Source organism: Esox lucius, chromosome 9, assembly GCF_011004845.1.
Source record: "Esox lucius isolate fEsoLuc1 chromosome 9, fEsoLuc1.pri, whole genome shotgun sequence".
NCBI classification, from domain to species: Eukaryota; Metazoa; Chordata; class Actinopteri; order Esociformes; family Esocidae; genus Esox; species Esox lucius.
Genome location: NC_047577.1, coordinates 7,380,594 through 7,406,922, shown reverse-complemented (window position 1 = coordinate 7,406,922; position 26,329 = coordinate 7,380,594). Strand labels below are relative to the sequence as shown.

Genomic DNA, 26,329 nt, shown 5'->3' with positions numbered 1-26,329 from the left:
AAAATGAGGGCGTGGGGGAAGCGGAGACTTGAATATATAGGGGCGCGTTATTCTAATGACGATCGTTTTCAGCCGCGGCATTTATCAAGGGCAGGTATTGAGTACACCTATATTTTAAAGGTACGCACAGTTTCATAAATCAGGTGGCGAGAGAAGTGTAAGCAAAATCTTACGCCAACATTTCCGTTTCTACGCAAGAATGATAAATGAGGGCCTTAGAGTTGAATAGAGGTACCCTCCTTGCAGCTGGAACAAAATGGCTTCTGAGACAGCATAACTAACTGTCTCCATTAGAAAGAAGTGGTCAGATTGAAGGGGTATGTGGGTAATATTTTTCTTCTTCTTCTACTTTTCTGTAGCGGCAAACAAATGAAAGAGGAGAATACTGTAACATAGGTTTTGTTTCAAGTGTGTCCTCAATTACATTTTATGGTCTCTGATAAGTTTGAAACTGCCAAAATATTTCATTACACTCTCATTAAATTGACTAAATCAGTATTCTGGAACCTAAATCAAAATATCTCTGTAATGATTTGTATTCAGTTTTTTGTTACATAAAACCATAATCCATATGTTTTTCTTCATATAACATATTCACATCAAGGCCCTCAGAGCATTTTAAATTAAGAGTAAAAGTTTGAGTGTTTTAGCCTTTGTAAAATCTTTGTGTGTTTTAGCCAGACTCACATTAAAGGTGGTATTTAGACATGAATACCTGTCTGATGTTACTGTGATATTGATGCTTTTGGAAATGAACTTTAATTTTAAATTTTTTTGTTTTTTTGTTTTGTTGTTATCTACTGTTGTTGATCTATTAAGTAATTAGTGGCACAGAAAGGGCTTATGGGAAACAGGTGTGTGTTAAATGGTGTTTGGCAACCAACATTATCAGTGCATTACTGCCACCAACTGGACTGGAGTGGCATACCAGAGACAATGAAGGCCTAAATCCTATTCAACAATCCTGTTTCCCTTATGAAACAAAACAACCAATTCATACCCACATTCTGTGAACTTAACATTGTCCTCACATTCATTTGTATCAAGCCAAGCTTCCTCACGTCTATAATAATTCTCTCTCGTTCCCTCCCATATTCCTGGCATCAAAATAAAACATGATCTAATGTTTCTAATTCTCTACAGCTCCCACAATTCCCAGTATTGTTTTCCTAGTATCTTTAATGTTGCTTTAAGTCTTGTGTACCAATCTCATCCTGGTTAAGGTTAGGATTATTGTTGGGCTTAGGATAGGAGGGTGTGCTGGGGATGGGGTTAGGGATGAAACAGTTAAGGTTAGGGTCATGGGTGAAAGGGTTGAGGTTAAGGTCATGGGTGAAAGGGTTGAGGTTAAGGTCATGGGTGGGTGTGGGATGTTTGTGTATGTAATGATGTTTCTGTACGTAGTGTTATATGTGTATGTAATGTTGTATGTGTATGTAATGTTGTATGTGTATGTAATGTTATGTGCATATGTAATGTTGTATGTGTATGTAATGTTGTGTGTGTATGTAATGTTGTATGTGTATGTAATGTTATATGTGTATGTAATGTTGTGTGTATGTAATGTTGTATGTGTATGTAATGTTGTATGTGTATGTAATGTGGAATGCGTATGTAATGTTATATGCGTATGTAATGTTGTATGTGTATGTAATGTTGTATGTGTATGTAATGTTGTATGTGTATGTAATGTTGAATGTGTATGTAATGTTGTATGTGTATGTAATGTGGAATGCGTATGTAATGTTATATGCGTATGTAATGTTGTATGTGTATGTAATGTTGTATGTGTATGTAATGTTGTATGTGTATGTAATGTTGAATGTGTATGTAATGTTGTATGTGTATGTAATGTTGTGTGTATGTAATGTTGTATGTGTATGTAATGTTATATGTGTATGTAATGTTGTGTGTATGTAATGTTGTGTGTATGTAATGTTGTATGTGTATGTAATGTTGTATGTGTATGTAATGTGGAATGCGTATGTAATGTTGTATGTGTATGTAATGTTGAATGTGTATGCAATGCTGTATGCATTTGCAATGTTGTGAATGTATGCAATGTTTTTTGCGCACGTAATGTTGTATGTGTGTGTAATGTTTGCAGGGCCATTGTTCTCAGCTTCATGGGACATTTTTGTGAATGTTTGTAAATTTGCTTTAAATAGCAAACTTATCTTTAAATAATTTGTTTTAAAATATTATTAATGATAAGGAGGGGCCTCAAAAATGATTACATGAGGGGGCCAACGCAGCCTATCGCTGCCTAGCCACACCCCCTGACCCACCCCTGACCACACCCACCACCTAATGCCCTGTTTGATCCAGTAAAAAACCTTAATGGGACAAGAAAAACCTTCTGACACTGAAAAAATTCCAAATAGTTTCAGGAAATATATTTGAAAGTATTCCAACTTTTTAACTTTTAGGAATTGTATGCAACTCAAAAAAGAAAAGCATTTAGATCTGTCACACATGTACATTTGAAGTATAGCAACCTTTCTTTTTTTAAATGCTTGTCTGTTTTTCATGAATGTTAATGAAATAAAGAGGAAGGAATTGACCGTTCTATATCTGATACTTGTGCCTTGACTCCTTGTAGAGTGTTTCAACGGCAGAACCCACAGTTAGTGTCACTTTCCTCTTACTGCAGTAAGTTGACCTCCCACTTCACTTCACTCTGTAAGTATGTCCTGTGATATCTGTTTTTATTGTTTTTTCATTATTTATTATACAGTTATTCAATTGAGGCAAAAGTACTTTTTTTCCCTTTAGTTTCATGATGAGTTTTGTTTTGTTTGTTATATCAAGACTAGTCTCGCGAGGCCACACCTCCAATCTCATCTGGCCTCCTTGGAGGTCTAGAAACTTTCTAATGGATGTTAGTTTTCATAAAATCTCCACTCACAGGCCAAGGCCATGAAAACCCCCAATCTGCTGCAATGTGTTAGAGGGGACATTTTTGCGGGGCCAAGAAGAGTGAATGTCTCTTACTGACTAACTGACCGACTGGCTTGTTAAAAAGCGTAGCGCTTAGAGAAGCGGGCGTGTGAACTATAGGGTCCCATGTTCGTATCTCCTTGCAGGCGAAGCGAAGTACGCATTATGAATTATTCTGTATAGATGAAAACTTTGCTGGCTAAAACCTCCCGTGACTACATTATTGTAAGCCTGAAATTAAACAGTTTACGGTTATATTGCGACTGTGCATGCTTGCATGGATTTTGTTTCAGGATGGACAAACACATTTGCTGGCTTTACATACAGTAGTTACGTTACAGTAAGCTTTAACTGAAACTGTATGTGGTTATATTGCGACTGTTTCTTGCATGGAAAAGTTCACCTTCAGTCTTGCTAGAAATTGTGATTATTCCCATGAAGTCATTACTCGCTAATAAGTTGTTAAAACGGCCAGTGACAAAAGCAATGCAGTTCATAGATGCTATGGTAGAGGTTAACTTAATTAGAAACGTTAGTCAGTTCGACACAATACTCAATGGAGTCTAGGGACTGCTGAAACTTGTAATACTGAAGCATAGTGGTTAAAGACAGTGACTCCAGTGATTCCAAAATTCTCTCATCTTTTCTCTTGATGAAAACATTAGTTATTGTCACCTATATTGATCGTTGTTGTATAAATGTCATTCATTCATGAATGAAAAAGTAGTTTTTCCATGAAAGAAAAAAAAACTTTCTTATGCCATGAAATGAAATAGCTTTGGCAGACTTGCTTGCAATTGCTCAATTCTTATGACTATTCCAGTAAGTTAGTAGATAGCGGTAAAGCTCATTATTGGCTAATACGCTGTTAAAACAACCAGTGGCAAACGCCATACATAGACGGCAAACGCCATATATAGATGCTATTTGTGATGGAGGTAAACTTAGTAAGAAACATTAGTCAGTTTAATTGTATCAATGTCATTCACGAACGGCCAATTAACGATTAAAATGGCCAGTGGCAAAAGAGGATTTGTTCAGGATACAGACAAGAGGCTATACTGGCAGCCAGCCAATGTACAGCTCTGTGTTGTTGTGGTTAATGATACCTGGGTTTGAATCTTGAGATGGCAACACTTTCTGTTGCGGGCGGCTGAACTTTTAGTTTTTGTCTTGTGAAACAAATCCTTGAAATGCCTAGTATCTTAGTGCCGTTATGTTAAAGATGAATTAGGGCGTCATATGAAGAGACTGTAGTAATGTACACCTACTTCTACAATAAACACAACCTATTAGATAGTGTTCCACATTTACTTTTGAAATGTAAAAGCTTTTCTTTTCTGACATGCTGGTCTGTTTGTCATGAATGTTCATCTCATAAAGAGGAAGGAACTGACAGTTTTTCTGCTATTTGTACCTTGACTCCTTATTATAAATATAAACTACAGATCTCACAGTTCCAGTCAGTTTCCACTCACTGACAGTCAGTGGACTTAACAAGACCTCCCCCTTCACTTCACTCTGTAAGTACGCTTAGTGATGCCTTGTTACTTTGTATTTTGGTTATTTCATTATAAACTTAATACATTCAAAGTTTCCTTTTTTTATTCTTTACTACTTTCAGTTGTGTTTTTGTTGTCAAATGATGGTCAGTATGTGTAAAGGATCTCAGAGTAAGAGGGCTGATCTATAGTAGGATCCCAGAGGACACACTACAGTTACCTCAAATATCCCATCTGTCTGGATCCCCATAATGTACATATGTCTTGTAATAAACTAACATCTAACCAGGCCTTCTATTAGGGGATGATGGATGGGTCCGACCCCAAGAGTCACATGATCATTCCTGGTGCTAGGCAACAACATTTACCTTCTGTTTAAATCTTTTATTGAACCTTACTTTAACCACATCTTATTAGCTGTGAATGTGTCAGCATCCCCTCCAAGAACTGCCACCTTAACGTGGTGGAGGGGTTTGAGTACCCGAGTGACCCTAGGAGCTATGTTGTCTGGGGCTATATGCCCCTGGTAGGGTCTCCCAAGGCAAACAGGTCTTAGGCGACGGGTCAGACTAAGAGCGGTTCAAAACCCCTTAATGAAGAATAACATTTTGAGTACCGTGACGTCGCCCGGTATGGCGCAGCCGGGGCCCCACCCCGGAGCCAGGCCCGGGGTTGGGGCTCGAATGCGAGCGCCTGGTGGCCGGGCCTTCCCCCATGGGGCCCGGCCGGGCTCAGCCCGAACGGGTGACGTGGGGCCGCCCTCCCGTGGGCTCACCACCCACAGGAGGGACCATAAGGGGCCGGTGCAAAGAGGATCGGGCGGCAGTCGAAGGCAGGGGCCTAGACAACCCGATCTCTGGACACAGAAACTGGCTCTAGGGACGTGGAATGTCACCTCGCTGGCGGGGAAGGAGCCTGAGTTAGTGCGTGAGGTTGAGAGGTTCCGATTAGAGGTAGTCGGGATCACCTCTACGCACGGCTTGGGCTCTGGAACCACACTCCTTGAGAGAGGATGGACTCTTCACCACTCTGGAGTTGCCCATGGTGAGAGGCGGCGGGCTGGTGTGGGTTTGCTCATAGCTCCCCAGCTCTGCCGCCATGTGTTGGAGTTTACCCCGGTGAACGAGAGGGTCGTTTCCCTGCGCCTACGGGTCGGGGATAGGTCTCTCACTGTTGTTTGTGCCTACGGGCCGAACCGCAGTGCAGAGTACCCGACCTTCTTGGAGTCTCTGGGAGGGGTGCTGGAAAGTGCTCCGACTGGGGACTCTATTGTTCTACTGGGGGACTTCAACGCCCACGTGGGCAACGACAGTGACACCTGGAGGGGCGTGATTGGGAGGAACGGCCCCCCTGATCTGAACCCGAGTGGTGTTCAGTTATTGGACTTCTGTGCTAGTCACAGTTTGTCCATAACGAACACCATGTTCAAGCATAAGGGTGTCCATCAGTGCACGTGGCACCAGGACACCCTAGGCCGCAGGTCGATGATCGACTTTGTTGTCGTCTCATCTGACCTGCGGCCGTATGTCTTGGACACTCGGGTGAAGAGAGGGGCGGAGCTGTCAACTGATCACCACCTGGTGGTGAGTTGGATCCGATGGTGGGGGAGGAAGCTGGACAGACTCGGCAGGCCCAAGCGTACTGTAAGGGTCTGCTGGGAACGTCTGGCCGAGTCTCCTGTCAGAGAGATCTTTAACTCCCACCTCCGGCAGAGCTTCGACTGGATCCCGAGGGAGGTTGGAGATATTGAGTCCGAGTGGACCATGTTCTCCACCGCCATTGTCGAAGCGGCCGCTCGGAGCTGTGGCCGTAAGGTCTCCGGTGCCTGTCGAGGCGGCAATCCCCGAACCCGGTGGTGGACACCGGAAGTAAGGGATGCCGTCAAGCTGAAGAAGGAGTCCTATCAGGCCTGGTTGGCTTGTGGGACTCCTGAGGCAGCTGACGGGTACCGACAGGCCAAGCGGGCTGCAGCCCGGGTGGTTGTGGAGGCAAAAACTCGGGCCTGGGAGGAGTTCGGTGAGGCCATGGAGAAGGACTATCGGCTGGCCTCGAAGAGATTCTGGCAAACCATCCGGCGCCTCAGGAGAGGGAAACAGTGCCCTACCAACGCTGTTTACAGTAGAGGTGGGCAGCTGTTGACCTCAACTGAGGATGTCGTCGGGCGGTGGAAGGAGTACTTCGAGGATCTCCTCAATCCCGCTGACATGTCTTCCATTGAGGAAGCAGAGGATGAGGGCTCAGTGGTGGACTCGTCCATCACCCGGGCTGAAGTCACAGAGGTGGTCAAGAAACTCCTCGGTGGCAAGGCACCGGGGGTGGATGAGATCCGCCCTGAGTACCTCAAGTCTCTGGATGTTGTGGGGCTGTCTTGGTTGACACGCCTGTGCAACATCGCGTGGCGGTCGGGGACAGTGCCTCTGGGATGGCAGACCGGGGTGGTGGTCCCTCTTTTTAAGAAGGGGGACCGGAGGGTGTGTTCCAACTATAGGGGGATCACACTTCTCAGCCTCCCCGGGAAAGTCTATGCCAGGGTTCTGGAGAGGAGAATACGGCCGATAGTAGAACCTCGGATTCAGGAGGAACAGTGTGGTTTTCGTCCGGGCCGTGGAACACTGGACCAGCTCTATACCCTCTACGGGGTGTTGGAGGGTTCATGGGAGTTTGCCCAACCAATCCACATGTGTTTTGTGGATTTGGAGAAGGCATTCGACTGTGTCCCTCGCGGCATCTTGTGGAGGGTGCTTGGGGAATATGGGGTCCTGGGTCCTTTGCTAAGGGCTGTCAGGTCCCTATACAACCGAAGCAGGAGCTTGGTCCGCATTGCCGGCAGTAAGTCAGACTTGTTCCCAGTGCATGTTGGACTCCGGCAGGGCTGCCCTTTGTCACCGGTTCTGTTTGTAATTTTTATGGACAGAATTTCTAGGCGCAGCCAGGGGCCGGAGGGTGTCAGGTTTGGGGACCACACGATTTCGTCTCTGCTCTTTGCAGATGATGTTGTCGTGTTGGCCCCTTCTAACCAGGACCTTCAGCATGCACTGGGACGGTTTGCAGCCGAGTGTGAAGCGGTGGGGATGAAAATCAGTACCTCCAAATCCGAGGCCATGGTCCTCAGTCGGAAAAGGGTGGCTTGCCCACTTCAGGTTGGTGGAGAGTGCCTGCCTCAAGTGGAGGAGTTTAAGTATCTAGGGGTCTTGTTCACGAGTGAGGGAAGGATGGAACGGGAGATTGACAGACGGATCGGTGCAGCTTCTGCAGTAATGCAGTCGATGTATCGGTCTGTCGTGGTGAAGAAAGAGCTGAGCCGCAAGGCGAAGCTCTCGATTTACCAGTCAATCTACGTTCCTACTCTCACCTATGGTCATGAGCTTTGGGTCATGACCGAAAGGACAAGATCCCGGATACAGGCGGCCGAAATGAGTTTTCTCCGCAGGGTGGCTGGGCGATCCCTTAGAGATAGGGTGAGAAGCTCGGTCACCCGGGAGGAGCTCAGAGTAGAGCCGTTGCTCCTCCACATCGAGAGGGGTCAGCTGAGGTGGCTTGGGCATCTTTTTCGGATGCCTCCGGAACGCCTTCCTGGGAAGGTGTTCCGGTCCCATCCCACCGGGAGGAGACCCCGGGGAAGACCTAGGACACGCTGGAGGGACTATGTCTCCCGGCTGGCCTGGGAACGCCTCGGTGTCCCCCCGGAAGAGCTAGAGGAAGTGTCTGGGGAGAGGGAAGTCTGGGCATCCCTGCTTAGACTGCTGCCCCCGCGACCCGGCCCCGGATAAGCGGTAGAAGATGGATGGATGGATGGATGTGTCAGCATCTTCAAAGAACATCAGATGTAATTAGTAAGTGATTGTTGTTGAAAAAAAAAAATTATGGAAGTGGTGAGGATGGTTTTGTTGTATCCTTCAAATGATTGTTTACATTATTCAGCATGTCAGCATTGATATACAGATGCCAACTGACATGCAAAACATCACACATTAAAACATACAGAATACATACAGTGTTACAATACAATATCATTGCAGTGGTCCTGTACTCCATCTAAAAATGTACGCTACAATGTATCAGGTGTATTTAATCACCAGTAATAGAGGGAGTTGTTTTTGTAGAATCTAATGAATAGATGTTTCACTGAAAGTTAAATGTGCCTAGATAATGAGAACAACAGAAACATCTGTGTTTAGATTCACACTCTGACTACCTCAGGAATGTGGAATGTTTGCATTGACCATCTGGGGTTCTTGTGGAGATGTGATCTGTGATACAGTAGGTACACAAGCCCTTCAGTGTGTATAAGCACAATATGTAACTGCTAAATTCTAAAATGTTCTATGTTACAGGTACAACAATGTCTTTGAGATCAACAGGAAGTGTGTTGGTGGTCTTCCTCTGGTCCTTGACAGGTATGTTCTGTTTCATAATATAACTAAGTTATAACAGTGATTCTATGATGCAGGATGAACAACTCCAGCATTTTCCTTCCCGTTCTTTTCATATTAATCAAAAACAACACGCATTTTTCTCCCGTAAAACACAAACAAATTCTGCCTCGTTATACTCTAGTGACTCCTTGTGGCCTCTTTGTATTATATATAGATATTATTGAGTCATTATGAAATTGAATCACTCTACCTGTCCCTGATAAATAGCATACAACCCCCAATTATCGACATCGCCAACAGCAGTTTTGAAATATATCTTCTTGTACCGAATAATCATTTGATCAAGTTGTCAATATTTAGTGATTATGATTGACATAGAAATGTAAACTAGTGTGTCATTTATTAGCATCTCTGAAATGTCAGTGGAAATATTCATATTTTCAGCTAGTTGGTTAATTAACGACATTGCAATAAATGATGACCCCCTATTATGGTCCACTGTCCCCTATTATTGGCAACCTTAATATGTTGTTCAATTACTTTTTATTTCCTTTTTATTTGTGTTACAAATGACTGATCATAATCTTCTCTTAACTGTTTACTAGAACGTTTTAAGGTACGTTTAATGCCTTCTGGTGAAGAAAAAAGTAATTACATCTGATCAATTTGATATTACATTAATTCTGGTCCGTCGATTTTCACCATTTGGAACTTGTCTAAAACAATTTCCATACACATTGTTTAAATCTTAAAATCATGCATCTCTATAAAGAGAAACAAACTACATTCAGTTTCACCTTTTTAAAAGCATATCTGGTAATTCACGGATTCAGGAGGATTACTGTTGAGATATAATGAACACTGATCAAAAAAGACCGACAATCGTAATAAAAAGACTGGGGGAACGTAAATTATTTCAATTATTCTAAACTGTGTACAATAATACCTTGGGATTACAAAATATATATATATTTTTTTCTAGTGTCTGGTAGGTCAAACAATGTAGTATTAGAGAACTTAATACATATTAAATGATACATGATTTAGAAAAGCATAAAAATTGAATATTCTGTTTGATCTGGAAAGGTGTTTGCCTTTTTGCTTGGCATATACACTTACTTAAAGGATTATCAGGAACACCATACTAATACTGGAAAAGTGTTTGACCCCCTTTCGCCTCCAGAACTGCCTTAATTCTATGTGGCATTGATTCAACAAGGTGCTGAAAGCATTCTTTAGAAATGTTGGCCCATATTGATAGGATAGCATCTTGCAGTTGATGGAGATTTGTGGGATGCACATCCAGGGCACAAAGCTCCCGTTCCACCACAGCCCAAAGATGCTCTATTGGGTTGAGATCTGGTGACTGTGGGGGCCATTTCAGTACAGTGAACTCATTGTCATGTTCAAGAAACCAATTTGAAATGATTTGAGCTTTGTGACATGGTGCATTATCCTGCTGGAAGTAGCCATCAGAGGATGGGTACATGGTGGTCATAAAGGGATGGACATGGTCAGAAACTGGACATGGTCAAATTCTGACTATACCATCTGAATGTCTCAACAGAAATCGAGACTCATCAGACCAGGCAACATTCTTCCAGTCTTCAACTGTCCAATTTTGGTGAGCTCGTGCAAATTGTAGCCTCTTTTTCCTATTTGTAGTGGAGATGAGTGGTACCCGGTGGGGTCTTCTGCTGTTGTAGCCCATCCGCCTCAATGTTGTACGTGTTGTGGCTTCACAAATGCTTTGCTGCATACCTCGGTTGTAACGAGTGGTTATTTCAGTCAAAGTTGCTCTTCTATCAGCTTGAATCAGTCGGCCCATTCACCTCTGACCTCTAGCATCAAAAAGGCATTTTCGCCCACAGGACTGCCGCATACAGGATGTTTTTCCCTTTTCACACCATTCTTTGTAAACCCTAGAAATGGTTGTGCGTGAAAATCCCAGTAACTGAGCAGATTGTGAAATACTCAGACCGGCCCGTCTGGCACCAACAACCATGCCACGCTCAAAATTGCTTAAATCACCTTTCTTTCCCATTCTGACATTCAGTTTGGAGTTCAGGAGATTGTCTTGACCAGGAACACACCCCTAAATGCATTGAAGCAACTGACATGTGATTGGTTGATTAGATAATTGCATTAATGAGATATTGAACAGGTGTTCCTAATAATCCTTTAGGTGAGTGTACTTGAATCAAACATACACATTTTGTCAAAAGGCAAAATCAATGATTTAAATTAATTGATAAAGGAGACACTCTAGAGGAAAGGTTTAGAAACTGTGGCCTACACAAAACAGGAACAATTTAAAAATACAATCATTTTAAAATGAATTTGGTTTCAAGCTTCCCTTTCCCCACAGATTAGTCTGGTTAATTTGTGTTTATGCATGTCTGTTTCCATGAAACATTTTGCTATTGAATTCAATTAATAGGCTGTTCTAAATCACTATTTTTATTTTATTTTACATAAAGCAACTAAAACCTATAAATGGTTCAGGTCAAGAAACTTTTTATACATTACTCTGGAACGACAGAAGTTAGAGGCTTCATTTCTTTTCCACGGGAACAACGACATTCCGTTGAAAATATCAACGTCTCGTTAGTGTACTTTCGCAAACCAGAAGTATTGATCACCTATTGTCCTTCAGGACTTCAGCAGCAGCCCTAACTAATTATACTTGATCTTATTCTGTTGTTTAGAAGTCTACAATACATAAACCAATCCAATGAGAAGTCTATCCATGTCACCCCCCTACCCAAAAGAGAGAGAAAGAGCAAGCGAGCGCGCCAGGGGGAGAGGCACGTGTCACACTTACCATGCTCCCAATAAAGTCATTATGCACTTGGATTGCATTGAAGATGCGTTCAGTTGCTACAGGCAATTGTTTTGAGAAAAAATAAATGGCCAAACGGCGAAAGAAGTGGAATAAATGATTATGGAGAGCGAGGATAGTGAAAACATTCAGACGATGAAAAGTATCAGGATGGAATCGACCCATTTGTAAAATAGGGTGACAGCTTGGATCAGGCAGACTCATGATGTTGGTTCCCAGACCTAAAAAAGGCCCCCTGGAGCTTGGCTTCCTTTTCCTAAAAAGCCTTGGTCAACGATTAAAATACAATAATTAAGGCAAATGCGAAGTAAAGGTAGGAGGTCTGCAAAGCAAATACTGGAAAATACTGGAAAAGATTACAACTGATGTTGTAAAAAGGGCTTTATAAATACATTTGATTGATTGATTGATTTTTAAAAAAATATGGCTTTATTGCCATATTTAGATGAGGCATTAAAGACTGACCCTAACCCTAACTCTTGGCAGAGAACGGCACTATAGGATTTTTCTTCCCGGTCCTGGAGAACAGTATCTGGACTTGATTAACTCTACTACACCTGACCAACATGGGACTAATATTGCTGAGGATTCCAACGTAGCTCTCATTAATTATCCTTTGGCCACTATCTTCTCCCAAGTGGATGTGACTTTAGGGGATTGACTCATCAGCCAGAGCAGCTCCACCTGCCCCTACAGAGACATTCTGTTTACTGAATTACTCTGTAGATACGCTGAATAAGCAGTTTGCCACAAGGTTGTTAAACAAAGATACAGGAAGTGTTTTGGATTCAACTGACCCTGCAGCCTTTCCATCGGGAGCAAACAGAGGGTAATAGAGCATTCTGGGTACTCTAGAAATTCACAAAACCTTTAACCTTTGGGCCCAATTACATTTTCTTTCATGAGGGATTACTCCTAAATGATGATTTAAGAGATAAATGAACAAGAGTAAAGATGAATTTTGCCTGATGGCTGCAGCTGACAGGGATTTTAGTCTAAACCTGCTTGGTATATCACTTTTTGTGAAACAGGTCTCGGTATCGTGGACATCAGAGTGGTTCTCCACCCACACATTCCCCACTAAACTCTACAGCATTGTCAATGTCACATCATATTACTAACTATCAAAACACCCACCCCGTCAACAAGCTACAGGAAAGCACTTTCAAAACACCCACCCATAAACAAGCTATAGGAAAGCACTTTCAAAACAACCAGCTTTTCAGAAACCTACAGAAAAGCGCTTTCAAAACACTCACCCCTTCATCAAAAATGATCAGAATTCCATTGAAACACCCATCCAATACTCCAGTAGAACAACCATGGAAGCAGATATCTATTTTTACTTGGTTTCATTCTAACTCCATTGTGTTGTGTGACTGTGTTTCAGTTTTACTGGGTCAGGGTGACTGGGATGTGACCTACTCCACTCAGAGTATCTGTGTCTTGAAGGGGTCAACAGTGGAGCTGAGCTGCACCTACAAGTATCCAGGTGGTCATAAAGTCACATCAACCTTCTGGTTCACTAAAAATGATGCTGATGGGAATCCTGTGAACCTGAGCGATGACCCAGACTACAGAGGTCGTGTGACGTACCGCAGTGATGAGAACAACAGACACACCCTGATAATCACAGACCTGAGAGAGAGTGACTCAGCTGAGTACAAGTTCAGTTTTATTACAGATCAGCCTGGAGGGAAATGGATTGGCAATCCTGGAGTCACTCTGTCTTTTTCAGGTATGTTTGAAATGAAATCTATGTTAGTCGCAACATATCATATATTTCTATAAAGACTGTGTTGGAAATTTAGATTCACCAAGAGAAACTCTGAGGCAGGCAAGACAGAGACCCGGTCTCATTATGAGTTTTATTGAGTACTTGCAAGCAGAGAGTCAGTGAAACATGTGTAACTCTAAAGTGCATCTCAGAGGGCCATTCTCTAATACAGCTGATAGGACGTGTGATAAACAGTTCATAACAGTCACACTTGAACAAGACAAGTTTTATCTGGTTATAGACGGCTCTTCTTAAAACATCCTTGTCCACCCAGTAGTTACAGATTTTACAGCTGCCAGCCCCATGTTACTTTTTTACTCTTTACCAGAACAAAATGTACAACTTCTCATGGGAAAAAACTTTTCCATCAGCAAAGCCAGAACCTATTTAAACATCATTGTTGTTATGCAGACCAATCAGATGTACACCTCTAGTAATAAAATAACACTCTAGTGATAACATAACACTCTAGTAATAACATAACACTCTAGTAATAACATAACACTCTAGTAATAACATAACACTCTAGTAATAACATAACACTCTAGTAATAACATAACACTCTAGTAATAACATAACACTCTAGTAATAATGTTATGTAACACAGGATTATGTTCCACTATTGTGTTCTAATGATACATTACACCATGTTGTAGAGTTACAGTATGTTGTTTATTCTCCAGGTCTTCAGTTGGAGGAGACTGGTGGAGAAATGAAGACACTGACCTGTAGAACCACCTGTCCTCTGACTGGTAACCCCACCTACATCTGGTACAAGAACGGACGACAGATAGATGAGAGCTCCTCCCCCCAGTACAAACACCGCGTTACCTGGATGCATATATTCGGAGACTATAGAGTCAGTTACTCCTGTTCTGTTAAAGGTCATGAGGATCTCCACTCTTCTACAGTGTGTGAGTGTTTATTTAATACTGGAACACTGAGTCAGATACAGGAGAGTCAGATACAGGGGAGTCAGATACAGGGGAGTCATATACAAGAGAGTCAGGTACAGGGGAGTCACATACAGGGGAGTCACATACAGGGGAGGCAGATACAGGCTTCAATTAATTTATTAACCAGGGAAGCAACACCAATCAAAAACAAACACTCAGATGAAAACAAAGGAAACTAAACAAGATGACCCTCATCAGGACAGGTAAGATCACTGCAACTAGACAACAGATAAACACAAAGCCAAAACTACAAACAATCCTGTTCATTGACCTGACAAAGGAACACATTAAATAAACCTCCTGATGGGAAATGGAAAACACCTGGACTCAATAACACACAAGCTCCATTCAAGTCCATGGGTGTAGAGTGACTGTTGAGGAGGGTTGTGAGGGGTGTTACAAAGACCCCTGGTGGACCAAGTAGACTGGAGACTCTGACCGTCTCGGGTGTAGAAGGTCTGGAGGGAGATACTGATAGTGTAGGTGGGGGTGACGTAGGTGTGGTTATGACCAGTACATTGTATTAACATGGTATAACCTCTGTGTGTTGGTTTCATTATACATTTTGATATCATTAGCATTTATAGAGACAACTAATACAATGTCCTCTTATGTCACTGTGTTTCAGGTGTTCAGGGTCAGTCCTGTAACAGAGTGACGTACACCAAGAGGAGAATCTGTGTCTTGAAGGGGTCATCAGTGGACATATCCTGTACTTATGTTGGTCGTTATCCTGTCACATCATCACTGTGGTTTAGTCCTAAACAGAGTGGTAGATGGAGGGATAAGTTGATCCCTGAGGACCTAATCACAGACCCAGAGTATGCAGGTCGGGTGGAGTATCCTGACCAAGACAGTAGAAGATACATATATACACCCTCTGTATCCACCCTGAGAATCACAGATCTGAGAGAGGAGGACTCAGCTGAGTATCGCTTCACTTTTAAAACATCCAAGTTTGAATGGGGTCATAGTCTCCATGGAACATCTCTGACTGTCACAGGTAATACTGAATTTACAGGGTTTGATACCACTGTGTATCAAGATTAATTACTTGAGAAAATATAATCTGTGAAATAATCTGTGAAAATAAGATTTTTGAGTATTGCTTAATTTTTAAAACAACTCTGACTGTCTCACGTAAAACTGAACACAAATATGTAGACTCACTGATTTATATTTGTTGGGCGGTTTCTTTTTAATTTGGCCAATAATAATTAATTATGTACTCAGATCTACAGGTGAAGATGACTCCTGCTACAGTGACTGAGGGACAGAATGTAACACTGACCTGTATCACATCCTGTCCTCTGACTGACAACTCCACCTACATCTGGTACAAGAAGACTGTAACCTCACTAAAAGCATCAGGACAGAGTTACAGCATCACTAACATCAGATCTGAGGACAGTGGAGAATATTACTGTGAGGCTGAGAATGAAAATGTACGTCTCAGCTCCTCCTCAGTTTACATGAATGTTAAATGTAAGTACACCTAAGCTAAACATTTTCATTGACCCATGCCACCATATCACACAAATAAACTGATGCTTTATTGAATATATCATGGTCATGTAGAGGAATTTGTATATTATTTGACTATTAAAGTAGTTTGATGTTCCATCATGTGTATGTTAGAAAATTATTTGTCAAAACACTGTATTGTAACTTACTGTCCACCAGATGGACCAAAGAACCCCTCAGTGTCAATCAGTCCCTCTGGAGAAATAGTGGAGGGCAGTTCAGTGACTCTGACCTGCAGCAGTGATGCCAACCCACAATACACCTGGTACAAGAAGACTGTAACCTCACCAAAAGCATCAGGACAGAGTTACAGCATCACTAACATCACATCTGAGGACAGTGGAGAATATTACTGTGAGGCTGAGAATGGAATAGGATCTAAGATCAGCTCTGATGATCATTATTGCAGGTAATATTTCCTTCTTAAAACTTAAAAACAGAACCACATTTTGAGCTAACTATGTCATCACTTGACACGTTACATTATACATGTGTCAGTATCACCAACTGTATTAACTTATTATTTAATACAACATGTCATGTATTCATATCATCCACATTGTATTTCAGGGAAACAGACATCAGTTCTGACTGCATCTGTAGGAATCACAGTGGTTGTACTGGTTCTCATCCTCTGTCTCTCTGGATTCATCTAGTTCAGGTGAGGAGAAATTTTTATTTTTAAAAACCAAATGTCACATTTACAGTCATGTAATGGTTAGTGAATGAATTAATTAATTGCGTTCAAAGAGGGAAGAAAGACTCCAAATCCACCTCCTCTGACAACAGAAACATCAGAGACACAGAAGACAATGGACAGGTGAGTCTGTTGGAATAGATTCATGCATTTTGTAGTCATGGGTGATGTTTCATAGTGGATTTTCTCTCACTTTCTCTTTTTCTCTCCACAGAGTGTCCGTCCTGAACCTGACAGTGACACGTACACAGTTCTGAATATGAGGAACAGGTCCCCTGAATACGACACTCTAGAAGTAGGTATCTGATCTTACAGTTTTATGTCTTACAGTATTAACACTCAGGTATTCTCCCTCTCTACATTTCTCTCCCTCCCTCCCTCCCTCCCCCACAGAGTGTCCATCCTGATACTAACAGTGACATGTACTCATCTCTGAACATGAAGACCAGGTCACCTGACTATGATACTCTGGTAGTAAGTATTGTCACTGGCTCGCAGCTGAATCCAAGTGTCAGGATTCTGTCTCTATGTTTCCTGGGGATCCATCAGAACCAGCATTCCTGTCTGTGTTTGTCACTGAAACCCAGTGTGATAGAAATGTGAAACTGAAAACTATAATATGTTGTTTTTATGTTATTTTTATATATATTACATTGGCAGTTATGTGTTTTTATTAATTTCTATGGTGGTTTCATTTAGTGTGCTGTGACCTAGGTAAATGGTGGTCTCCTAATTTTTTCCAGAGCTGTATGTCTCATGAGCTGCTTTTTTCCATCTTCGGAACATTGCAGAAATCAGGCACATTTTATTAAAAACTGATGCAGAAAAACTAATCCATGCTTTTGTCATTTCTAGATTAGATTACTGCAATTCTCTTTTTTCCGGTTACCATGATAAATCAATAACAAAAACTTTAATTAGTGCTGCACACGGCTGCTAGAATCCTAAATAGAACAGAAAATGTAAACACATTACTCCAGTACTACACTATTTACACTGGCTGCCTCTTATGACTGGGCTGCTTTTAAGGTTTTAATGTTAACCTGTAAATCAATACATGGACTTGCTCCTACTTACTTCACTGAAATGATCCAGCCATACATACCTACACGTAACCTTAGATCACAAGATGCAGGCTTTCTAATTGTACCTAGAATTTCTAAAAACAGCTGGAGGCAGTATATAATAATGGAACACATAATAATGTCCCAGATAATGTATATAATCTATAGATTAGGACACTGTTGGAGATCAGTATAACAGTATAATAATGTCCTAGATGATGTATATAATCTATAGATTAGGACACTGTTGGAGACCCAGTATAACAGTATAATAATGTCCTAGATAATGTATATCATCTATAGATTAGGATACTGTTTGAAACCCAGTATAACAGTATAATAATGTCCTAGATAATGTATATAATCTATAGATTAGGACACTGTTGGAGATCCAGAATAAAAGTATAATAATTATGTGATTCTATTACCAACCAACTGAATGAGGATATCATAAGAAGAGACTGCAGTAATGTTGACATACCAGTAGGGAGCGCTCTAGTGAAGAACCCTGGAAACTTCAGCAGCACTTTGATGACGCTTGTAAATGGAACACCATGATAGAATGGAACTAATGACATCATGCATCTGATCAAATGTAAATTAAACTTTGACCTGTTCAATGAAGAACTCAGGGAAAGACAAAACCTGATATATTGAACAAATTCCAAACAGTTTCAGGAAAAACATTTGGAATTTGCCAATTTTGACACACTTAGAAAATGTATGCCCCTCCTCAATAAAGAAAAGTAATTAGATACTCTGTCACACAATTACATTTGAAATAAAGCAACTTTCCTTTTCTAAAATTCTTGTCAGTTTTTTATGAATGTCAACATAATGAAGAGGAAGGAACTGATAGTTCTATATCTGATACTTGTATCTTGACTCCTTGTAGAATGTTTCAACTGGTGAACCCAGAGATACCGTCACTTTCACAAGTTGACTTACTGAACAAAACCTCCCGCTTCAAAAACGTAACCAAAGTTACTGCATGTAGTTTGCTCACTAGCGAGAGAGACACATACGAGACTATCCAAGTTTGGGCCAAAGGTTCTTAGAAGGAGATTATCAAAACAGAAGCACGTCTACCTTACATGTGTTTGAAACATGGATTATCAATAAAATTTTACTCTATCTAATGTAATATATAGTATCCCACAAAAGTGAGTACACCACTCACATTTTGTAAATATTTGATTATATTTCTTCATTTGACAACACTGAAGAAATGACACTTGACAACCATGTAAAGTAGTGAGTGTACAGCTTGTATAACAGTGTACATTTGCTGTCCCCTCAAAAAAACACAACACACAGCCATTAATGTCTATACCGCTGGCAACAAAAGTGAGTACACCCCTAAGTGAAAATGTCCAAATTGGGCCCAATTAGCCATTTTCCCCTCCCTGGTGTCATGTGACTCATTAGTGTTACAAGGTCTCAGGTGTGAATGGGGAGCAGTTGTGTTAAATTTGGTGTCATCGCTCTCACACTCCCTCATACTGGTCACTGGAAGTTCAACATGGCACCTCATGGCAAAGAACTCTCAGAAAATCAAGAAAAGATCAGATAAAATAATTGTTGCGAAGTGTAGCAAAGTGTCATTTCCTCAGTGTTCCTCAAGATATAATCAAATGTTTTTTTAAATGTGAGGGGTGTCGTCCTTTCTGTGAGATACTGAGTTCGGCTGTTAAAGATTTACGTAAAATAGTCAACGTAGTCCTCTGAGTCCAGGCTGCCTCACCTCATATGACCTGGGGAAGAGGCACTGAAACAAACACTGATCATGACAGGCATGGTTTGTATGTACAGCATGTGTTTGTGTGTGTGTGTGTAAGTGTTTGGAGGTGTAGTGGGACAGTTTCACTCGAAATCTTCATTCAGCAGGATTTTGAACAACATCTTATCTCCACAACCAGGTCATTTTGACTGTAACACTACGAATGAAACAATTTTTTTAGAGGCCCTTGAAACTGTAAAATGTTGTTGCCTTTCATTTTATATTTTCATAAACACACTGTTATTATCAAGTTTCATGCAGATCAAAAAAACTTAATGGTATTTATTCCAAATCAGAGTCTTAAAACGGGTGAATTTGACCGTAACATAACTTAAGGGTTAACAAGATAGAAAAGCTTGTCAAGCCTGGTTCAGCCAGCGTGTGGGTGGAAGTGACTGTGGTGAGCCAGGGACGGGGCTTGAAGAGCAGCTATTTATGGGCCAAGGTTAGATACCTAGTAGGCAGTAGACACATATCCTGTACTGATGTTGTTCATTATTCTGTAATATCACTGTGATCTGAGAATTACACAAAAGAGAGAGGACTCAGCTGATTATCACTTCACTCTTAAAACACAACTTTGAATGGGGTCATAAACTCCCTGGAACAACTCTGACTGTCACAGTGTTTGATTCAACTGTATAATATGATGAATTACTGAAGAAATTAATTAATTAAACAGAGATGTATTTGGTTAATCAATATTCCATCAGATCTACAGGTGAAGTTGAGTCCTGCTACAGTGACTGAGGGACAGAATGTAACACTGACCTGTATCACATCCTGTCCTCTGACTGACAACCCCACCTACATCTGGTACAAGATGACTGTAACCTCACCAAAAGCATCAGGACAGAGTTACAGCATCACTAACATCAGATCTGAGGACAGTGGAGAATATTACTGTGACATTCAGAATGAAATAACTGAAGTTATTGCTGTTAATGTTCTTCAAAATGTTAATACAAAATTATGCATTTAAAGATAATTCAAGTAATTATACTTTGTGCCATTACACTTGAGTTCATGGATATAAGATCACTTGGTGGAGCATGAATGTGTCTGTCTACATTCAATGTCCTCTCCTATATCAACTTCCCACTGATCCCCAAGGAAGAGGGTTTTGTGTGTTTGTGTTGTGTGTGTTTTGTTGGTTTGTCTATCCATGTGTTTAAGTGAATGTTGTGTTAAGATTGTATTCATTCTGAACACCTCTGTGACAAAGACATAACACTGAGCCTTCTAAATATGAGAACAACAGTGTTACTTTTCTGTTAGGGTTCATTTCATGTTTAGGCTATAAATTAGGGTCTCTCATTTGTGTCCACCGCCTTGAGGTTCCCAGAAGAATGGTTATAAACAAATGTTTGTTTTTGTGTATGAATTACAATTGAAGACCCAGACAGTAAAATAGTATATTGGTGCCATTATGTTACAGAGGACGTCATATGAAGAGACTGTAGTAATGTAAAACCTACTTCTACAATAAACACAACCTATTAGATTGTGTGTTCCATGTTTACTTTTGAAATGCTGGTCTGTTTGTCATAAATGTTGATGTCATAAAAAGGAAGGAACTGATACTTCATCTGCTATTTGTACCTTGGCTCCTTATTATAAATATCAACTACAGATCTCACAGTTCCAGTCAGTTTCCACTCACTGAAAGAAAGTTTACTTTTAACTAGACCTCCCTCTTCACTTCACTCTGTAAGTACGCTTAGTGATATATTGTTCATTTGTATTTTGGTAATTTAATCGTGAAGTTACTCAATGGAGGTTGGAGTTTCTTTTTCTCTTATTTGTTACAATCAGCTGTGTTTTGTTTGTCACATGATAGTCAGTATGTGTTCAGGATCTCAGAGTAGGAGGGCTGATCTATAGTAGGATCCAAGAGGACACACTACAGTTACCTCAAATATCCCATCTGTCTGGATCCCCATAATGTAGATATGTCTTGTAATAAACTAACATCTAACCAGGCCTTCTGTTAGGGGATGATGGATGGGACTGACCCCAAGAGTCACATGTTTACAACATTGACCTGTATTTAAAATTAACCACAACATTGAAGTTGAGCAAGTAGTGTTTTTGAATGTGACTAAAGTTGAGGTATCAAGTCACCTTAACACATCCCCCTTAGTGTCTGGATTTGATGGGAATAGAAAACACTGGATACAAATTTCAATATGTCTATATCTTTGCCACCCCAGGCTATTTAATTATAGCTGTTTTCTAGCATTATATAATGTGTATAGGAACTGTAATTGGATCTGCTACTCAGTTTTTAGGTTTAACTAGAACTTGGTTGTCAGACTTTTGTCTGCAGTACAGGATGTTTGTCAGCCTGTCGTCTGCAGTATAGCCTAGTGGTCAGTCTTTAGTCTGCAGTATAGCCTGGTAGTCAGTCTGTAGTCTGTAGTATAGCCTGGTGGTCAGTCTGTATTCTTTAGTATAGCCTGGTGGTCAGTCTGTAGTCTGTAGTATAGTCAGTCTTTTGTCTGTAGCCTGGTGGTCAGTCTTCACGCTTGGGTAACTTTGGTTTATTCAGAATTCAACTTATTCTGCTACATTTGAGGTTCTTTAAATAAATCAACTTTAGGACCATGAATGTTTGTAATATGTTTACTGAACATCAGATTGGCTCAATTAGTGATTGTTGTGGTTGTTGTTGTTGTTGCTGATGATGATGAGGGTTGATTATCACATTCTTAAAAATTATCCTTAAAATTATTCTAACATTATTTACCATGTCAGCATTGAAATATAAATGCCAACTGACATGCAACACATCACATATTAAAAACATACAGAAAACATACAGTGCTCTCAGAGCAGCATATGTACAATACAATATCAGTCTGATTGGTTTTCATTGCTGTGGTCCTGTATTCCATCTATAATTTGCACAAATATATCAGGTGTATTTATTCACCTGTTATAGAGTGAGTTTATGTTCATGTGTCTGAGACAACAGGGACGGAGATACAACAATGTCCTTGAGATCAACAGGAAGTGTGTGGGTGGTTTTTATCTGGTCTTTGACAGGTATGTTCTGTTTCTTTATTTTATTACATTATTACAGTGATTCTAAGCAGCAAGATGATCTCTTCCACCAGTTTCCATCCAATTCCCTTCATTTTGTGGTTTTTAACACACAATAAAATTCATTTTTCTAGCTCATTGCGCTCTAGTGACTCCTTGTGGCCTCTGTGCTTTCCATGGCAACCAGGCCAGAGATTAAGAAAAACATTTTAAAGGTGTATCCTGGTAATTCACTTTGTTAATTATACAAACCCGATTCCAAAAAAGTTGGGACACTGTACAATTGTGAATAAAAACAGAATGCAATGATGTGGAAGTTTCAAATTTCAATATTTTATTCAGAATACAACATAGATGACATATCAAATGTTTAAACTGAGAAAATGTATCACTTTAAGGGAAAAATAAGTTGATTTTAAATTTCATGGCATCAACACATCTCAAGAAAGTTGGGACAAGGCCATGTTTACCACTGTGTGGCATCCCCTCTTCTTTTTATAACAGACTGGAAACGTCTGGGGACTGAGGAGACAAGTTGCTCAAGTTTATGAATAGGAATGTTGTCCCATTCTTGTCTAATTCTTTGTCGCACCTTCCTCTTTATGATGCGCCAAATGTTTTCTATGGGTGAAATATCTGGACTGCAGGCTGGCCATTTCAGTAGCCGGATCCTTCTTCTATACAGCCATGACATTGTTATTGATGCAGTATGTGGTCTGGCAGTCATGTTGGAACGTCTTCCCTGAAAGAGATGACGTCTGGATGGGAGCATATGTTGTTCAAGAACTTGGATATAACTGTCAGCATTGATGGTGCCTTTCCAGATGTGTAGGCTGCCCATGCCACACGCACTCATGCAACCCCATACCATCAGAGATGCAGGCTTCTGAACTGAGCGCTGATAACAACTTGGGTTGTCCTTGTCCTCTTTAGTCCGGATGACATGGCGTCCCAGTTTTCCAAAATGAACTTCAAATTTTGAAGTCGTCTGGCCACAGAAAACTTTTCCACTTTGCCACAGTACATTTTAAATGATGCTTGGCCCAGAGAAAACACCTGCGCTTCTGGATCCTGTTTAGATACCGCTTCTTTTTTAAACTATAGAGTTTTAGCCGGCAACGGCGAATGGCACAGTGGATTGTGTTCAACGACAATGTTTTCTGGAAGTATTCCTTAGCCCATGTTGTGATTTCCATTACAGTATCATTCCTGTATGTGATGCAGTGCCGTCTGAGGGCCCGAAGATCACGGGCATCCAGTATGGTTTTCCGGCCTTGACCATTACGCACAGAGATTGTTCCAGATTCTCTGAATCTTAGGATGATATTATGCACTGTAGATGATGATAACTTCAAACTCTTTGCAATTCTTCTCTGAGAAACTCCTTTCTGATATTGCCCCCCTATTTTTCGCCGCAGCATTGGGGGAATTGGTGATCCTCTGCCCATCTTGACTTCTGAGAGACACTGCCACACTGAGAGGCTTTTTTTTACACCCAATCATGTTGCCAATTGACATAATAAGTTGCAGATTGGTCCTCCAGCTGTTCCTTATCTGTACATTTAACTTAACCGGCATTTTATTGCTACCTGTCCCAACTATTTTGGAATATGTAGCTCTCATGAAATCCAAAATGAGCCAATATTTGGCATGACATTACAAAATGTCTCACTTTCAACATTCGATATGATATCTAAATTATATGGTGATATAAATATAAGTTTATGAGATTTGTAAATTATTCCATTCCTTTTTTACTCACAATTTGTTCAGTGTCCCAACTTTTTTGGAATTGGGTTTGTATATACACATTACATAAGATGTGTTCTCCCACCTCATTCCACTTTAGCCACTCCTTCATGCCCCTTTGTATAATGTGCAGACATAATTAAGAAGGGTTACTATTGAGATATAGTGATCACTGCTCAACAGTGACAGATTTAATGAAAAAGACCTGGGAACATAAATCATTTAAATTATTCTATATACAATAAAACTTGGAATTGCAAATGAAGGTTACATTTTCCTAAAAGAAATATGGACTTTTTTTGTTGGGGTGTTAAAAAAAAGTAATATTAGATTATAAAATAAATATTAAATGCAACATTTGATTTGGAAAAGAATACAGATATGTAAGTTGATTGGGAAAGTTATACACAGCTTGTGCCTGTGTGGTTGGCAGTTACTTGAATCAAACACCATCATAACTGGTGGTGTATTTAATAATGACGATAAACAAAAACATATATATTTAAAATGTGAAAAAGGAGTCACTGTAGAAGCGAGGGTTGGAAACCCTGTCCTAGATGGACAGAACAGAAAGAAATGTAAAATTCTACTTCTTCACTTTACTCACAGATTAGTCTGGTGTATTTTTCTGTACACAACTATATTTCTACAAATACTCATCTCTATTATGAATTAAATGATTCTACAGTTCTAAATCAGACAGTTCTAAAAAAAAAACATGTTCAGGTTATGAAAATCAAATAATCTTTATCATCCACATATTTAGATAAATGAACTACAGTTGAGAAGGTTGATACATAGAGACCAAGACATTAAACATATTAACATATTCTGATTAGCAGAATTTAGGATGTTTCAAATAAAAGTGAATTTCTATTTATATCCACAGACTAAACCCTAAGTGATACTCATCAGTGGTTTTCATTCACAAAAACACATCAAGCATCATGAGGTTGATGGAGTCTAAAATGGGGACAAGTTGTTGGAAAGAAAATCTAAGTTATGAAAAGTCCACTTGTTTATAAGAATGTCTGTTACTAGTTCTAATTGTATGTAGAACCATGTGTTTATTTGTGTTTACTGAAATATAAGTCATATTCCCCATAAATCCTTGTGGCCCAACTGGACAAGCAGCTCTTTTAACAGCTTGGGGTCAGTGTGTCACAGTCATGGGAAGGTGGAACACGAAGTGCAGAGCGAGCGTAGGGTAACATCCTCTCAATTGTAACCACAAATACAACAAAAGGAGAGGCAAACCATGAACTGAGGCACAACACAAATGGCACCAACAATGATCCACAAACAAAGGCCAGGAAGGGCCTCATAAATAGGGTTCACAATTAAAGGCAACACAGGGCAGCTGCCTCTAATTGGGGACAATAAAAACCAGAAGCACAGAGATGCCAAGAGGCCCCCAGCAAGGACCTGACATGGTGATCTGGATTTCATAATTGGTTCAAAAATTCAGACTTCTTTGAAAGTGTAATCTGTTATTGGTTAATTTATTTATTCAGAAGTAAAAAATGAATAAATCTTTCTTTAAAAAATTAAGAAGAATTTTTTTTAGAAACTATATGATATAAGTTGTTTATTTGCCATAAAGTTTACAAACACTATTAAAATCCGTAAATATTGGAACCACACTTGTAAAACTATTCCCCCTTCAAATGGGATTTTAGGTGATGAACCTGTCTGTGGACCTGATGGGGACCACATACATTAACTATCATTATCAATCATAAATGGGCCTAAAACAGTTTTAACAAAGTATTATCAAATAGAGCCCACCAGGGAGGTTTACAATACATGACACCATTTCACACACAGACTTATTTCCTTGTAGTGAACAACCATGTACATTAAAATGGTGGCATCATGTAAACTGAAAAAAGGTAAAATGGGAACTGGGGTCTAAATGTTAAGTTTGTCAATGACAGGACTTTTACCACTAGACTACAGGATCTGTCGATATTGTTGTTAAAAGTTTCAAAAACGCATATGCCAACTCACTTTATTTTATTTAGTTTCCACAACAAATAGCCAAATGCCAGATAATCAAGAAGACCAAATAGGAAAG

At 40.3% G+C, this 26,329-nt stretch overlaps 1 protein-coding gene and 1 long non-coding RNA gene across 2 annotated transcripts; both read left to right on the top strand.

The window, feature by feature from the left end:
• The first annotated feature begins 1,301 nt into the window (after nt 1-1,301).
• On the top strand, nt 1,302-15,051 carry LOC114839864. Its single transcript, XM_034294473.1, has 4 exons — nt 1,302-1,359; nt 13,051-13,398; nt 14,121-14,296; nt 15,022-15,051. Exons 1-4 carry the CDS (start codon nt 1,302-1,304, stop codon nt 15,049-15,051), a joined length of 612 nt encoding a protein of 203 aa, XP_034150364.1.
• Nucleotides 15,052-16,486: 1,435 nt separating this feature from the next.
• LOC117594893 lies at nt 16,487-17,107 on the top strand. The gene is made up of 4 exons (XR_004576182.1): nt 16,487-16,578; nt 16,668-16,737; nt 16,829-16,909; nt 17,008-17,107. It is a non-coding gene; the product is annotated as an uncharacterized LOC117594893 (long non-coding RNA).
• Nucleotides 17,108-26,329: the final 9,222 nt, after the last annotated feature.